The sequence below is a fragment of the Anolis carolinensis genome, chromosome 3 (genome assembly GCF_035594765.1).
Source record: "Anolis carolinensis isolate JA03-04 chromosome 3, rAnoCar3.1.pri, whole genome shotgun sequence".
NCBI lineage: Eukaryota > Metazoa > Chordata > Lepidosauria > Squamata > Dactyloidae > Anolis > Anolis carolinensis.
In genome coordinates, this window is record NC_085843.1 from 241,988,897 (window position 1) to 242,007,448 (window position 18,552).

Here is an 18,552-nt window from a genome sequence, read left to right on the forward strand (position 1 = left end):
AACAAGTTCATTTTTCAATGAGTCTAACTCTAAACTGAACTAATATTGTATTTAACTTAGGGATGGTCAACTTCTGAGAGGTCACTGACCATTTTTGTATAAATTTGGCCTTGGGAATTTACAAAAGTGTTTTATAACAAGAGAATACCACACAGAAACTAGATTTTTATGAAAACCGCTTTTCAGAGGCCAATGAATTCCACTTGGGAAAGAAAAAAATGAGATGGGCATCAGAAAGGTTGAGGGGATCTTGATTACATGGGGAGAGAGGAGAAACATACAGTGTTGCCTTGTACTAATATAAAATGGAGTAATAATATATTTTCATTATGCAATGCATATTAGTAGTCTATATTTAGAGACTGCCCTCTATTGTTATACACCCTGAACTACTAACCTTCTTCAGCCTTCCTGAAGGAGGTTAACAGTCATGCTAGTCATACAGGTGCCACTATGGCTTATAACCTTTGCAGAGATCTGCCACTACAATTCAATCATGGTTGGCAAACTCCTCAAAAATGCATCACGGACACCTTCTAAAGAAGCACCATTATTTATACTGTAATGAAAAAACTTGTAAAAATACGGACAGATGTCTCCAGTTTGCAACAGCACAAAAGTAATGTTATTTCTGGCCTACTGAAAGCAGGACTTGAACCAACTCTCTAGAGGGAAAAGGTTAATGTATTACTAGTCTCTTATGGCATTTAACTTATAGCAGCTGACAAGCAAGAAGAAAGCAGGACAAAAAGTGAAGGCCAAACATGAACTGCTTTCACAGCATTCAAGACCTTACAATGAAATATAGCAGTACATCAAGTCGTTCTGTCCCTTATTCTCTTAATGAAAAGTTTTAAAGTCATATTTAGACTACAATCCATCTGCAGCACATTTACTTGGAATAAGCCATGTTCAATACAGTAGGACCTATTTCAAAATAATCAAGTGCAGGCCCTATGTATTCTAATATTATGTTGCTAGGCCAAAGAGGAGAATATGCATTTGTTTCCAACATAAACAATATACAGAAAAATTCCACAGTGTAAGCAACAAAATCTATCAGCTATGATTTGGAAGGATTGCTAGCCTAATGAAAACCCTGGTTCATGCTTGATCAACAGCTACTATTTGTCTGACCTGAGTTTTATTTCCTTCCACCAACCCAACCAGGCAGACAAGATATCTGAAGCTATTAAATGATTTTGTAAAAGCGACTCAGTAGCCATTGCAATAACATATTAGCTCCATCAAATAGAAGATTGACTGCAAAGTGCAGCATCTTATCAGCTGGAGGATATGACATAATGGATTTAAGCTTTAGGCTACAAACAACAAAGCTCACTAAACCACAGATGCAACTTTCACAAAAAAAGAAATGGGTTAATTTATCCTGAAGTAAAACTTGCTTCTAAAGTAGACTATGAAAAGGGCGAGTTTAAAAAACCATGAAATGTTCAAGAGATAACTGTCCTGTTGTTATAAATTAATTGCATATTCAATATCCAGGGCTGGGTTTGTGCAACCAAATATTCTATAATTGGAAAACCTTAAATAGGTTCATTTCACCAATAAGTCAACATATGTATTGTACACAGTGTTGTTAATACCACTTGCCTTTTGTTTTAATTTTCCTTTCGTCTTGATATACAAGATATACACACACCACAGAGAGAAAGATTGCAATTATATATCAGCAAAATATTTGTGTATCAACAAGGCTTCTTTATGCCCTACTGTAATTATACACTGAAGGAATGCTTCTTCCTTGTGCCAGTTGAAATGGTATAACCATTGACTAATTGCAGTGATTTAAAATTATCAGTCTGAATTCTGTAACAATTAAATAATGAAAGTTAAAGTTTTTTAGGAAGAACGGATGTTGCAAAATTTCGAATGTTCCATCTCCAACCAGTTCTTAGTTTACCACTGCTGTAAGTAGTACAGTGGACTCTTGGTATCCACTGGGATTTGGTCCTAGTCTCCACACCCCACACTCCCCAAGGACACTAAATTCTATGGGTGCTCAAGTCCCATTATGTACAATGGTGCAGTAAAATTGTGTCCCTCGTATAAAGTGGGGGAAAAGGTTTGCTTTTTGGAATTACAAAAGTATTTTCAAGCTGCGGATGGTGGAATCCATAGCTGAAAAATCTGGACACACACAAAAAGTTATATGAGACATTGCAATATTAAACACATGAAAGGATATTTCAGCAACAGCTTGATAGAGGCTCACCTCTTCTTGGACTTTGCTTAACTCCTGTTCATACTCCACAGTTATATCATGATTCAGTTGTTCAATCCCTTCAAGTCTCTGGCACAGCCTCTCAATCTGAAAGCCATCAGAACACATTAGTCCAACAATATAAACAATCTTAGAGGAAAATCTTGATTGGTGAGGGAAAAAACAACGCAAGACAGATCTGACAATGTCAAAATCACGCAATTTTGCACACAAAAGACATGATTCTCTACAGAGGGGTGGGATACTTTTTCTCATTAAGGGTCACATCATCTGTCAGCAGCTAAAACTAAAGCAAGTTCCTTTCTCCTCCTTTCTCCCCAACAAGCTGTTGAAGGGAAGACATCCTTCTGTCTGGTATCTAAACTCATAGGGCTGCATCTATCAATTCCATTATTTGTCTTAGTTCTTTCTACTTTGATGTTCTCTCTCCCATCCACCTTCTCTTCTTCTGGGCTCTACTATAACTGCATGAAATTAGAATAAGAGCACTAGGTTGCCCCCTCTGTTGATCCCATTATTATCCTCAGTAGCTAATCCTCAGTAACTGTAATACAGTGAACCTGTCACTCCAAAGAATTAAAGGATTTCAGCTGCTTCAAATACAATTGAAGACTATAAAATGAATAAGATGGGTGAGTGATTTGGCTGATCAGCGTGAGAAGGGATGGAGCAAAAGCCATGATATGCTTTCAGCCTCACAAAGTACAAGGATAAAAATATATTTGAAACAGAAACAAAACTGCGTTAGGAGCATCCATATCAAAACTCATACAACTGGGAAAGTGTTAGCCTGTGATTACAAACTGGAAAAAAGGAAAAGGACACATCTTATTGTTTCCTTCTTAACCTAAGATATTGGTTCACTTAACCCTTTCCAGTTCAGAAGCAAAGGAAGGGTACTAGAACAAGAGGTGCCTCTTCTAGAAATTACTCATGCTCCCTTAAGGAGGCAATCATTACATTTAGACTATATAAAACTGAGGTTATAGTCTGCTACAAACAAGTAAATATAATACTAGAATAAGAACTTGAACAATAATTCCCAGTGTATGCCAACTATATACAATGATAATAAAACACATGCAGAATGTTCAAACATACTATGCCATATAGAGAGAAAACAAATGAAACTAGTTTCCACAACCATTATCTGTTATAACTATAAAGAAAGCTCATGCCCAGATATTTCTGGTGATTACTCAGTTCAGAGACAGGCAATTTGGTGCAAGGCCACTCTGCAAAGAAGTCCCCCCCTCCCCCCCCCCCCCCAAGCCTGGGGACTATAGCAACTATTCAGATCATCTTATCCTGCTGAAGATGCTGCAGTAAGCAGTTGTTGAGCAATTTCAGACTTTTTTGGATAGTACTGCTCATTGTTTGGATCCATTTCACCCTGGTTTTAAGATTTGTTCCAATAAAAACATCTATTACTCTAATGGATAGCCCGGTGGTACAACTACAATAAGGGGAAATGGGAGAGTGAATATGACATTTTTTGGACCTTTCCACACATTTACATACCATTAGACATGCCATATTTCCAGATTAACCGTTCAAAGTAGAGGTCTGCTGATGACATCCAATACTACTTTTCCTTTGCAGAGTTGCTGAAATGATTTTGAAATCAGTACTGGACAGAATGTGGGCTAACAAACTAAAATGTAACCCACATTAGACGGATTAACTTCTGGTGGTTAGTTTATCTGGTTTCAGAAATCCAGCCTTTTTTAGATATGACCACTTGCTCTTAAAAGATTCAAGTTCACATGTTAGGAACTGCACTATCCAGGTATGCCCAAAGCATTATTCTCCAGTTTTGACAGTATACCAGCTGTAACTCCCCCTGAACAGACATAGCTGGAACAGTTCTATTTAGATGGTAGTAACATGTGTAATGATTTACACACAGAATTCTTGAATACTACAGGAAACATCAACTTGTATCAGTATAATGGCAGGACTACTGTCTGAAACTAGTCAGACTGTTTCCAAATTCCCAAACAATTCAAATTATTTCAAGGCCAAAAATGACTTGAGATCTTTTTTATGTGAACCTACCTGAGTGTGATGACCCATGGGCCTTGTAGTCCTGCTCAGGACATTGTAATTCCTGATGAAGATGAAAACTTGGGTTTTTTACCTTCCCAGTCTGAACTGGATTCCTCTCAGCCAGATCTTTCCCAGGCAGATCTGGGAACCTTGCACCTGCAAGAAAGTTGTCTCCCAGAAGTATGTCAAACAAGCCCAGAGCCTACTTCTCCCGTATTCTTGCGCCGGGAGTTTTGTAAACAACAGAGAAGTTTGGATTCAGCTTCGCGCAGGAGTGCGAGGATTGCAGCTAAGAATGTGGCCAATTAAGACTGCTTCTCGTGAGAATCTTTGGGGAGTCTCACATCTGGTCTCAGAGTTAGCTTTCGGTTCTGATTCCCAGAGAACTGCTTCGGCGGGAAAGCTAGACTCTATTTAGGTGTTTTACCCGCGTAGTAACTTCGCGGAGTCAATTCGTCAGCCTACGGAGCGAGTTGTGTCTGGACAGCGCGCTCCGGTTCAAGCCTCGCTCCTGCTCAAGCCTTGCCTTGCTATCCAGCCTTCGCCTTGCTTCCCAGCCTTTGTTTATCTACGGACTTTGCCTTGTTTCCCAGGATCAATCCTTGCCTTGTTCCACGGATTTATCAAGTTATTCCACGGACCTTGTTCTTGTTCTTAGTTACCTTGTTCCACGTTCAAGCCTTGTTTCAAGTATCAAGTTATTTCCTAGCCTCGCTCAAGTTTCATGGACTAAAGGACCTTGTCATCTCCCCTCACTTTGCTTGGCAAAGTGAGTGTTTCGGTTATTGGATTACAACTTTGGACCTTAATATTTCTTATTGGACATTGCTTTTTTGGACTAATTCTGACCTTTCCTGAAAGGTCTAATTCTGGACTATTTTCTACACTTGTTTTTATTAACTTTATATATTCCTACAATAAAGATATTAGATAGATTCTGGCCTCTGTGTATGGTTATTGGTGCTCTGCAGCCTGGGTCGTGACACTGAGTAATAAGTTCAGACAGTCCTGCTAGGAGTCCCAAAAACCTTGGAATCTGAGCAGTGACCATAGTTAGAGCTATTTATGTAGTGGTGCCTCCTTTACGGAATGCTGTCTATACAGAGACTCACCCGATGCTATTATCACTTCTGGAGCAGGGTAAAGACTCGAGGCTTTTAGAAGTTTCAATCTGTGTGCATACTGAGGTTATAATTCTACTGGAGCTCCTTCAGTCATTTCTGGGTTGAATGTGATTTACATTTCCTTTGCACAATTGTCAAACTGCAGCAAGTCATCACATTCCATTTATTGTTTGTTATTCTTCTTTACAATTGTTCCTACCAATAACTCAGTTTTGAAAATTACGAATATGTGAATTTAGCGCTCTTGCAAGGACGTAGCATTAAATGGGCTCAGGGTGAGAAAGAAAACAAACCCCCAAATTACCTCTTTGTGTTTCTCTTCCAATGTATTCCTGACAGCTGACAATTCTTGCTCTCGGATATCCAAGAAAGACTCCAGTGCCTGAGTTTGGCTTTCCCATTCAGCTTTCTTATGAGCCACCATGATATCTATCTGCTTCATTAACTCCTGTAGTTCAGCCTCACATGAAGTCAGCAGTCCTCTACAGTCAAGAAAACAGGTTATTCTGACAATACTACAAACAATAAAGATACCAGATAAATAAAGCTTTATTTTTTACATCTACACACAGTTTTGTATACACACCGTGATCACTCCTCAAGCAAAAATAAAAATTACAGAGTCATTTTTTATGATTAGATCCCTTAATATTAAAGGCCAAAAAGTGTTTCATTCTAAAAGAAATAGTAAGAACAGAAAGAGTATGTAAGGAAGCAGGGTAGTATAATTTGAACATACTGTTGATTTGCCATAATATGCAAATATGAAATTCAGAAGCCTATATAAAGTGAGCCAGCATGCAGTAGTGATTTGAGCACTGAAATATACCTCTGGAGACCAAGATTCAAATCCCCACTGCATGGAAACTCATTGGGTGACCTTGGCCAGGTCACAGCCTCTTAGCCTCAGAGAAAGGCAAACACCTTCCAAAGAAATCTTGTTAAGAAAACCCTGCAATAGATTCTCTATAAATCAGAAATGTCTTGGAGGTACAGAATAACATTCAGCACCATAAACCATTGCTTTATTGCAAATGACATAAAATAAAACAAATTTAGAAATAACGGATGTGAAACTTAAAAAATAACAAAAGCTAAGAAAATAATGTTAATCAAAACTATATATTTAAATAAATGTCCTTTAATTTGTTTAATATTTAAAACAATAAAAATTACCTGGCATTAACTACCAGTAATTTAAATAGCTTAGATAATTCTGAAAACTCTTTCAAATCCTAAGTACCAGTATATTGCTTCAGTAGTACATTGTTCATACATATAGAGAAGTTACTTCTAACTTTACACTCTTTGATTTATTTGTCTGTTAGCCTCTTTAAAATGTAAATCAAATTAAATTGTTCAACTGGTCAAGTTCACTATTCTGAACATGAAATTAAGCCTATAAGATACATGTCTCAAACATAAGGTCATTTTGTGGCCCGCAAGGCTTTCAATGCCAGGGCAGCATAGTTACATTTATACAATCTGATAATTACAAATGGCCCAAAAGGCTGATTTGACCCCCTGTGAAAATGAGTTTGACACCCCTGCTATAAGACCACAGCAAAGCAATATGCTGTAAAATATAGAAATTAAAAGTAAGATTGCTTTCCTTCTCTCATCACTCCAGCTCTGCAAGTTAAACTGAAAGCACAATGCTTTTAGGGAAAGAGACACTGTTTTTAGAAACTACATGCAGTTCCTCAGAGGACAGCTTTACCTTTTTGAACATAATGGATTATAAACATACAGCCAGCATTCTGCAGTAAGTATACTATCACAGTCACTGAAAGTTTCCCATTGATTAATGCCCAAGATGAATGTTTCTGTAAACATGAACAGCAAGCAGAATGTGTATTTATCATTAATGTATTTATTTACTGAATATATACCTTGCCTTTCTCTTAAGATAATCTTGAAAGCATCTTACCATAAATTAGAACAAGATTAAGTTAAAATTTAAAGGCTTCGTAACAAATTGAAAATATTACCTAAATTAGTAACTACAATTGTGAATACAACGATACTTGCAATCTGGAAACATTCAACATGCCTTGATGAGTTTTTTATTGTTTATTTAAAATCCAAAGCAAAACACATATTTTTACACTACGGATAGTTTCCAAACGTATCTGAAACATAAATAGTTTCAGAGTAGGTGCAGAAGAAAAGTCCAGTTGAGTTTAATCACTTAGACAACTATTCGTGCAAATGACAGCATTCTCACAAACCACAGAAATGCACTACCAATGGACAAATGGTGGAAAATAGAAAAAAAAAATATTTAGTGCACTACTCTCCTCTTTGGATTTAGACTTAAGTTTCACACACCAGGACATACCATCACTCTCAACTAGGAAAACAGAAAACTGACATGTTCTCAGACAGAACAGAATGAATGACACCACAATAAAGAGACAAAAAACATTAGCCATCCACTGTTAAGAGTTGGCTCCCCAGATATTTTGGATTCCACTATGGCACAGAAGTCAATTAAACTTGCCCAGCTAACTTCTTTGGAACTTTGCAAGATGCTAGACCAGAGACAATGCTAAGAAATTCAAGATGGAACCCTAGGGAGGTCTTGCTGATCTTTATCCTTTTTAATTTGTCTGCCAAATACAAAAGGTTAAAAAGGAATGGAAATCAATAGGCTAAGAGATTGAAATTTCTCATTTTCTCCAGAGTGTCCACACACTTTTTACAATCTGACAGCTATTCTGGAGGAGGAAAATACTTTTTAAAAAGTTAACTTTATAGTTGCATTATTCACTTTCATGCCAAAGGAACTGAGAATAAATCACAATCAGGCCAAAATTTGTTTTAAGATAGAATGTGCATCTTTATACTTATCACAACAATATCTGTTTGGACAATTATTGTCAACATTAACTAATATCAATTCTCTTGACCTGGAAATGTTAGCAGAAGCTAATCATGGAATACAGGACTTTTCACATGATGAGAGCATCACTTTCCATTAAGTAATTCTTCCCAAAGCATCATTATATCGTTTAGATTAAGAGTTGTAAGGACAAATATGTTTAACCGATACATCTACTAGTGTATATACTTGGTATTGCCTGGGTTTGGATCTTTTTATGGCTCTTTCGTTTCTTCCTCCTTTTCCCTCATACACCTTCTCCCACTCTTTTTTCTTCCTTTTTTCCTTCTTCTCTTGCTTTCTCTCATGCACCCCTCCTTTCTTTCTTCCTTTCTGTTCCTTCATCTTTCCTTGTTTTTCATCCTTCCCTCCCTTTAGTCATTCCTTTTTCCCTTTGTCTTCCAGTCTTTCTTTCTCTCTCCTTTCCTACCTCCCTTCCCCTTCTTCCCCCTTTCTTTCCTTTCTTCCTTTCTCTCATACACATGTCACCTAACAACAGCCAATCTGTCTTATTTCTTTTCTTTCCCACAGCTCTGGGCCCAAAAAGGGTGGTCTTTTTAGTTCAAATGCCTCAATTACTTTAAGTTGGATAAAGAAGGGGTATGTTTGCCAAGTTTGGACCAGATCCATCAAGCCATGTAGAGACCTTTCTGTACAAACCAACCAATCAACCAACAAACATACTTTAACTCCTATATAGAGAGACAACTGATACATTCACTGCTAGGTAGCCACTGCCCAAAGTTACTTCAAGTCACGGATACCTTATAGGACGACAGTACTGGAGAATTTTACCAACCAGCCCGTTTGACCATCAACTTAGTAATGAAACTGGGCTTGGCTTAGCTTATGGCCACTGACTTCTTTGCCAACACTCAACTTTCGACTCTATTCCTCCTGGGCTTTAGTGGGGACTTTTGTTTATGTTTTGTTTTCAGATTTTATTTTATTTATTTTGTGGAAACTTCTCTTAATTTTCTCTCTGGCTCATGTTTATCTCTGATGACTGAGAGTAGCAAAATATACTAATTGAGGAGTCTCCTCAATAATTATAATTAGCTTTAAATGTTTTAAATGCTTAATATTTACTTAATATTTGTTTGTGTTTCTGTGTCTCATGTGATTGTAAAGGCATTGAATGTTTGCCTATGTATATAAATGCTGTGATCCGCTCTGAGTCCCCTAGGGGAGAAGGGTGTAATATAAAAAAGTGTATTATTATTATTATTATTATTATTATTATTATTATTATTATTATTACATCATAAACATACTTAGCATTTTACTTTCTCATTCATTGGTACTAGATAAATGAGAAGGACACTTACATAATCGGGGAAGGGGTAAAGCTAGTTATGAGAAGTTAGGAACTTCCCAGTCTCATGAATACCCCGACTAGATCTTTGTTTAGATTCTGGCACTTCCAGAAATATAACCCACAAATATGAGGGAAATTTGAGGGAAACACATCATAAAAAGCTTAAATCTGTTCTGTCCAAGGCAACTGAACCCTTACTCATACAGCAAACAGAAATAGACACACTGTTTATTATATGCTGCAAATGTTAATGATAGTGCTTGGTAATACAAGGCCTTCTACTTGTCTCTCTGCACTCCCTGCACTTTTGAAGCAAAACAAATTGTAGTGATCTGCCAATCATTAGAACTGCATAACATAAGAAATAATAAAGAGGTATATAGGAATGGGTTAAACTGCTGAGCTGCTGAACTTGCTGGCCAAAAGGTCGGCGGTTTGAATCCAAGGAGCGGGGTGAGCTCCCACTGTTAGGCCCAGCTTCTGCAAACCTAGCAGTTCAAAAACATGCAAACGTGAGTAGATCAATAGGTACTGCTCCGGTGGGAAGGTAACGGCGCTCCATGCAGTCATCCCAGCCACGTAACCTTGGAGGTGTCTTTGGACAATGCTAGCTCTTCAGCTTAGAAATGGAGATGAGCACCAACCCTCAGAGTCAGTCACGACTAGACTTAATGTCAGGGGAAACCTTTACCTTTACAATATAGGAGTGACTCCTAAGCACACATATCTTTAGTAAGTTCTACTAAATACAATAGGAATAAAGGTAAGCTCCTTAAATCTCCCCATAATCAAATCACCCTATTATTTATAGCAATTTTTCAAGGTAAAACTTTTGTCAACTTTTAAATCAACCCTTGCAAATGTGGCTTTCACCAAAATATATGAATACATGTACTGAAAGGCACAGCAAAACATATTGTGTGTCTGGAAAACACTAAAGAAACTGAAGTGCTACTACATTACAGTACAGATTTAGGCCTTAGCTAAAATTGGGGGACAGAAATTAAAAAATGAAAAATATAGTATTAAATGAAAATCCAAGATTTTGAGAATTTTATGTAAGAAAAAACAATTAAAAGCTTAAATGAATTTTTCTCTCAGAATAGCAATATAAACCAAAGCATACACATTTTTAAAAGTACCATGCTTTCACATTATTCCAGAGAAAGAGACACTGCATGTAGAATGAATGTTAAAAGAAAATGTTGGATTGGCTAGAAAGAAGAAGCTGTCACATGGAGCCATTGTGCAAGGCAATCTTTGTATGTGTTTGAATAATATTATTAAGAATTGGTTTACACATACCTGCCTTGTCCTTGCTTTTGCATTATTTCTAGCAATGCCTCCATTCTGAAATAACATCCTTTGGGATAGCTGAGAAAACAAACAAAGCAAAAGGTTATGCCACAGCAATTCATCACTATGCCCAATCCCACTTTAGGTGACTGCAGCATATGTGAGCTGTGTCTGACAACTGAGAATAGGAAAAAGTGGGTGAAGAATTACACAATTTACAATAAGGGTGGCGGGATTAGTTGTCACTTCAATAAATTTACAAGCAAACATTGGACAGGTTATAAATACAAAAATAAATCACAGGGGGGAAAAACCAGAGTTATCACTTGCATCATTCTTGAATGTTGTGAGCACTTTAGGCAAATATTTGGCATTGTTTTAGATGAAGAAAGTAAAGGAAATTGCATTACATTAATATCCTAAAAACAGGCATATCCGATAAATAAGTGAGAAGAAACAAGACATTATTTTGCTACAACTATGCCCACTTTTGCTTTGTCAGAACAGCAACTATGGAGATGCCAGAAATCTATGCAGAATAAGGTTTTGATGTGTATCCACTATGTGTGTCAAGGACAGAACGCCACAAGATTCAAAGTAACAGAGTTTATTAGATTACAGAACTCAAAAATGCCCGTAAAACACAAGGGCCAGGCAGTTTTTGCCTTTAGGAGCAAAAAGGGGCAAAAGTAAATGTTCAAAAGATAAACCGGATTAAACCGGAGTTTAATCCGGGTAAAAACAAACTGCTTGCTTCAGCCTGGGTATAAACGAAACGAAAGCCAAGGAACAAAAGATACAAAGAATGCAACTAATTGGCAGCAGATTCCTCTCTGCTGCCAACACTGTGCTTAGAGTAACTTGCGTCGCTCCCCCACACACACAGCAGACAGGATCTCCAACACGAGTAAATCAGCCAAGGATTGTAGCAGTTGAGTAGACCAGTTCCGTTCCGTAGATCAAAGCCAGAAGCAGACGTTTGTAGTTTTTCCAAGTCCAAGAAGGGGGGAAGACAAGCCGTGGTCAGTTCAGTCCGAGTTCTCAAAGCAGGAGATGGCGTCCGTCAAGAAGACGACGGAAGGTCAAGGTCACAGCACAGGAAAGCACACAAGTCTTCAGGGAAGCGTCCCACACACACACGGATCCCAAGCGTTTGCCCAGATTACCTTGCCCAACGCAATTTGCAATTGCTCTCAAGCCCCATTTTATGCCAGTTACAAATCTTCATCACTGTCAGCTGTCCTCCTTAACCCGGGCGTTTCCTCATCACTTTCCTCGTCAGAGCTGGAACACCTCTGACTACGCCCAACAGCATCTCCAGCTGTGGATCCCGTCCCATCCCTCCAGCTAAACCATGGGTCTAATCCTGAAGGTCCCCATTCATCTTCTGTCCCATCATGGCCAGTGGCACCCACTTCCTCCCTTACCCGAGTCCAATCCATCTCATCCTCCTCTGAGCTAACCAGCCCCTCCTCCATTCTCTCCGTAAACCCTTCGAAAGACTCCTCGTCAGATGGTGCTGCAAATATGTCTCGCAGTCTTTTTCTCTCTCGCTCCTCGAGAGTATCTGACTCTCGAGGAGTCTTACGCCCACGTCTGTCAGTAACAGAGCCATGAGGCTCAATCATAACACTATCCCCTCTCACAAAGGCCTCCTCCCCCGATGGCGGAGAAGTGGCAGTGATACCCTCCGCTATAGCACCACGACGACTAGAGGTATCAAGTTTCAACAGCGAACGATGAAAGACTGGATGGACCTTTAAACTAGACGGTAAACGCAAACGAAACGCAACAGAAGAAATCTTTTTAACGATAGGAAAGGGACCCAAATACCGAGGCGCAAACTTTCCCCCAGCCTGTTTAATATGTTTGGAAGATAACCACACCAAATCCCCTTCTTCCAACTCCTCCCCTGCCTGCCTGTGGCGGTCAGCCTGAGTCTTCTGCGTTGCCTTAGCTTCCAACAGTAAGCGACGGGCAACATCATGCAATGCAGCCATTTCCGAAGAGCGGTACACAGGGTCCGAAGAGACCACATTGGTCGACGGCGCCACACCTCCCCGTGGGTGAAAACCATAAGTTAGCTCAAATGGCGTATGCTGACTAGACGTGTGCACCGCATTGTTGTAAGCAAATTCCGCCACCGGTAACCACTTTACCCAAGCCGTGGGTTGATCTAAACAAAAACAACGCAGATACTGCTCTAAGAGCCCATTAACCCGTTCCGACTGTCCATCCGTTTGCGGATGGAAAGCTGAAGACACGTTTAACTTAGTCCCCAAACACTCATGGAAGTGTTTCCAAAAGCGTGACACAAATTGCGGAGCCCTATCTGAAATAATCACCTCGGGTGCTCCGTGCAAACGATAGATGTGCTTTGTAAATAGTAAGGCCAACGTAGGGGCCGCCGGAATGGTAGAACAAGGAATAAAATGAGCCAGTTTACTAAATAAATCCACCACCACCCAAATACAAGTATAACCCCCAGACTTAGGCAAATCTGAAATAAAATCCATGGAAATGATTTGCCATGGCCTCTCCGGAACAGGTAAAGACGATAACAACCCTCTAGGGCGCCCAACAGGCGTCTTACTCTGCTGACAAACGGCGCAGCTGTCACAAAAGCGCAGAATGTCTTGCCGCATCTTTGGCCACCAGTAGCTCCTGGTGATAAGCTGTACGGTCTTGAACCTGCCAAAGTGCCCAGCCATGGGTTCGTCATGGTGGGCTCTAATCACCTCCAACCTGAGGGTCCCTACTGGTACGTAAACCTGCCCCCTACGCACCAATACCCCGTCTTGATCCTGGAGATGCGGCAGTATGGTACGGTTACCTGCAGAGAGCAGCATCAGTTGCTCCTGAGTCCACACATCATCCTTCTGAGCCTCAAGGATCTGGTCATGTAACCCAAGCTCATTATCTACAACACACAGAGAGGCAGTAGGCAAGATGGTCTGACATACTACCTGCTCATTGGTCTTAAATTCCGGCTTGCGGGATAAAGCATCGGCCCGCAAGTTTGCCTTCCCCTCCACGAACTGCACCTTGAAGTTAAACCTGGAGAAAAACAAAGCCCAGCGGATTTGACGCTGGTTTAACTTCTTTGCTGTTTGCAAGTGCTCTAAGTTCTTGTGATCAGATCTGACCACGATCTGGTGCCGTGCCCCTTCAAGCCAGTGCCGCCACACCTCAAACGCCACCTTAATCGCCAACAACTCCTTCTCCCATATGGTATAGTTCTGCTCGAAGGGTGTTAGTTGCCGCGAGTAAAATCCACAGGGACGCAAGGTCCCTGAGGAATCCTTCTGAGACAATACAGCCCCCAACGCGTAGCTAGAAGCGTCCGCTTCTACCACGAACGGTCTGTCAACATCAGGATGGGTTAGTATGTTGTCCGATTGAAAACTAGACTTTAGTTGTAGAAACGCCTCGTGAGCTTCCCGCCCCCACACAAATGGCTGTTTCTTGCGTAGAAGCTGCGTCAAAGGTACCGTGAGCTTTGCAAAATTCGGAATAAACTCCCGGTAGTAATTAGCGAAACCCAAGAACCTTTGTACATCCTTCTTAGTCTTCAGCTCCTGCCATGAGTTGACGGCGTCAACCTTATGTGGGTCCATTTTAAGTTCCCTACCTGACACTACATGACCTAGGAACTCCACTTCAGGCACATGAAAGACGCACTTGGAAGCCTTGGCGAAAAGCCCATTAGCCCGCAGTCGGTGCAGAACCTGCTTGACATGTTGACGATGTTCTTTCTCGTCCTTAGAAAAAATCAAGATATCATCCAAATAAATCACTAAAAATTGGTCAATTAGGTCCCTGAACACATCGTTCATGAACCTCTGGAATACCGCAGGAGCATTACAAAGCCCAAAAGGCATGACTCGGAACTCGTGGCATCCGAAACACGTGTTAAATGCCGTCTTCCATTCATCCCCTTCCCGTATACGGATTAAGTTATAGGCCCCCCGCAGGTCAAGCTTGGTAAAGACCTTAGCCCCTTGCACCCTTGATAACAGTTCCGAGATTAAAGGCAGCGGGTACCTATCCCGAATGGTGTATTTGTTTAGGATCCGATAATCGCAGACCAACCTAAGTTCCCCAGTCTTTTTGGCTACAAAGAATACCGGTGCCGCAGTTGGAGAACTAGATGGGCGAATAAACCCCTTGGCTAAATTTTCATCTAGAAACTCCCGCAAAGCTTGCCTTTCCGGTACAGTCAAGGCATACAGCCTCCCTGCTGGCAGTTTCGCACCTTCTGCCAACTTGATGGCGCAATCATATGGTCTGTGCGGTGGTAATTTGTCCGCTTCTCTTTTACAAAATACATCAGAGAACTCCCCATACTCAGCAGGCACTCCCTCCATATCAGAATGAGTAACATTTAGAGTGCAACAATCCTGCCTCTTTAAGATCACTTTACGTGTTGCCCAATCTACTTGTGGGTTTACTACAGCTAGCCAATCCATCCCCAGGATCACATCATATCTAGGCAAGCTCGTAATATCCCACACAAACGTTCCCGTTACTCCCTGCACCTCCCACGTTACTGCTGAGGTTTCATGGTTAACCACCCCAGTCTCCAGCAGTCTCCCATCTGCTCCTTCCACCCACACGTCGCATGCCTTGCGCACTCTAGGAATGCCATGCTTCTTAGCAAACTCAATATCTACATAGGAGACCGTAGCCCCTGAGTCCAGCAGTGCCAAAGTAGAAACAAGTTCCCTTCCCCCAACAGATAATGTAATGGGTACGAAAACATGCTTCCTCCCCTCAGTTGACTGCTTGAGGAGCCCTAGTGCGTTGGACTCACGTCGCACTAGGGCTGGCCTTTTCCCGAAAGCTGGGAAGGTTTCACATTACAATTTTTGGCAAAATGCCCAGCATTCCCACAGTACAAACACAAGCCCAGCTGCCTCCTACGGCTCTTTTCCTCTGTAGACAGCTTTTTAAAGACCCCAAGCTCCATGGGCTCTTCCCCCATCACCACAGGTGCCCTGGTTACATGCATGGGTGGCGCACACATTGCTTTTGAGTGTTTACGAGCCTCGAACCTTGCGTCTAAACGCAGCACCTTAGCTACTAAGGCGTCCCAGCTTTCAGCCGGCTCCAAGCGTGCTAATTCATCCTGGAGCATATCACTTAACCCGGCAGTAAATAAAAGCATGAATGCATTTTCCCCCCAATCCAGCTGGTGGCGATACAGGTTAAACTTATTTAAGTAATCCAAAACAGTCCCCTTTCCCTGTTTCAACCGATACAGAGCCCACCCAGCGTTCTCCGTGCGGAGAGGATCCCCAAAAGTATCAGTTAACAACTTTTTGAAATTATTCAAATTGTCCTTGACTGGGTCATTTCCCAAAATTAAATTAGTGGCCCATTGTCCTGCGGGACCGGTCAACAAACTCAAAATAAAGGCCACCTTGCTAGTGTCTGTAGGAAAAGCATGAGCACTGAGCTGAGAAAAATAAAGCTCCACTTGTGCCAAAAAGGTTGGCAACTTGCACCTGGTTCCGTCAAAGCGTTCAGGAGTCAAAACATGTCCTTTCACAGCCTGAGCTGTTTGGATAACGGTAAAAGCCGTTTGCAATTGGTCTACTTTGGCCCTTAACTCATCCATCGTCTTCCTGACGGGTTTATTGCTGCAATAAACTTTTTATGGGCGTTGGGCAATCTGTCAAGGACAGAACGCCACAAGATTCAAAGTAACAGAGTTTATTAGATTACAGAACTCAAAAATGCCCGTAAAACACAAGGGCCAGGCAGTTTTTGCCTTTAGGAGCAAAAAGGGGCAAAAGTAAATGTTCAAAAGATAAACCGGATTAAACCGGAGTTTAATCCGGGTAAAAACAAACTGCTTGCTTCAGCCTGGGTATAAACGAAACGAAAGCCAAGGAACAAAAGATACAAAGAATGCAACTAATTGGCAGCAGATTCCTCTCTGCTGCCAACACTGTGCTTAGAGTAACTTGCGTCGCTCCCCCACACACACAGCAGACAGGATCTCCAACACGAGTAAATCAGCCAAGGATTGTAGCAGTTGAGTAGACCAGTTCCGTTCCGTAGATCAAAGCCAGAAGCAGACGTTTGTAGTTTTTCCAAGTCCAAGAAGGGGGGAAGACAAGCCGTGGTCAGTTCAGTCCGAGTTCTCAAAGCAGGAGATGGCGTCCGTCAAGAAGACGACGGAAGGTCAAGGTCACAGCACAGGAAAGCACACAAGTCTTCAGGGAAGCGTCCCACACACACACGGATCCCAAGCGTTTGCCCAGATTACCTTGCCCAACGCAATTTGCAATTGCTCTCAAGCCCCATTTTATGCCAGTTACAAATCTTCATCACTGTCAGCTGTCCTCCTTAACCCGGGCGTTTCCTCATCACTTTCCTCGTCAGAGCTGGAACACCTCTGACTACGCCCAACAGCATCTCCAGCTGTGGATCCCGTCCCATCCCTCCAGCTAAACCATGGGTCTAATCCTGAAGGTCCCCATTCATCTTCTGTCCCATCATGGCCAGTGGCACCCACTTCCTCCCTTACCCGAGTCCAATCCATCTCATCCTCCTCTGAGCTAACCAGCCCCTCCTCCATTCTCTCCGTAAACCCTTCGAAAGACTCCTCGTCAGATGGTGCTGCAAATATGTCTCGCAGTCTTTTTCTCTCTCGCTCCTCGAGAGTATCTGACTCTCGAGGAGTCTTACGCCCACGTCTGTCAGTAACAGAGCCATGAGGCTCAATCATAACAATGTGCTCATCTTAATGGACTGATTCAATGGTGTAAACTAAATGTCAATGAATAAAAATATTTTATATTATTAAATACTCTTTTTAAGACAAAGATTGCCTTTTAGACTTATCTCCCATGGGAAAAATATCTTTCTACAACAATGTACTTCCGTGTGTGTGTGTGTGTGTGTGTGTGTGATGGCATTACAAAAATTCCATGTAAAAAAACTGTTGTTATAGTATTGATATGTTAGGGGCTGCTTCATACATTTAGATGTCCATGGTTGAGTACTTTCAGATAGGATCAAGCTTCTACTTTTAGAAGCTTGATTTGATCTTTCTTTACATCCAATATGGGAGCCATCACAGAAAACAAAGTTATATATGAAACACTCAGCTCCCTACTTAGGACCTCTGCAGTAGGGGTCTTGAAAACCTGCTTGCTCAAGTCACAGAAAAACCATTCTTAGGCAGTATGAACCAATATTGAGTTGCTGGCATGGACTCTACACAAATCTGTCTGGATATGCACAACCTGAATATCAAATACAGTATTCTCTCACTTATCCAAGACTCGCTTATCCAAGGTTCTGGATTATCCAAGGCATTTTTGTAGTCAATGTTTTCAATATATCATGATATTTTGGTGCTAAATTCGTAAATACAGTAATTACAGCATAACATCACTGCGTATTGAACTACTTTTTCTGTCAAATTTGTTGTATAACATGGATGTTTTGGTGCTTAATTTGTAAAATCATAACCTAATTTGATGTTTAATAGGCTTTTCCTTAATCCCTCCTTATTATCCAAAATATTCGCTTATCCAAGGTTCTGCCAGCCCGTTTAGCATGGATAAGTGAGACTCTACTGTACTAATCATTTGATGAGGTATCCAAAATTAAAGTTAACTTA

General features: G+C 40.9%; 1 protein-coding gene across 6 annotated transcripts in view; it reads right to left on the reverse strand.

The window, feature by feature from the left end:
* cep63 (centrosomal protein 63) overlaps positions 1-18,552 on the reverse strand; it is a 39,547-nt gene that overhangs the window by 16,022 nt on the left and 4,973 nt on the right. For 4 of the 6 annotated variants that reach the window (XM_008106372.3, XM_008106369.3, XM_008106370.3 and 1 more), the window contains exons 2-4: positions 10,926-10,994; positions 5,723-5,900; positions 2,237-2,332 (exon numbers count right to left, since the gene is read on the reverse strand). In XM_008106372.3, coding sequence (XP_008104579.2) covers positions 2,237-2,332; positions 5,723-5,900; positions 10,926-10,969 — 318 coding nt within the window. In that variant the 5' untranslated portion in view covers positions 10,970-10,994. The remainder of the gene's footprint in view (positions 1-2,236; positions 2,333-5,722; positions 5,901-10,925; positions 10,995-18,552) is intronic. The other 2 variants (XM_008106371.3, XM_062976504.1) reach the window with 1 other exon arrangement.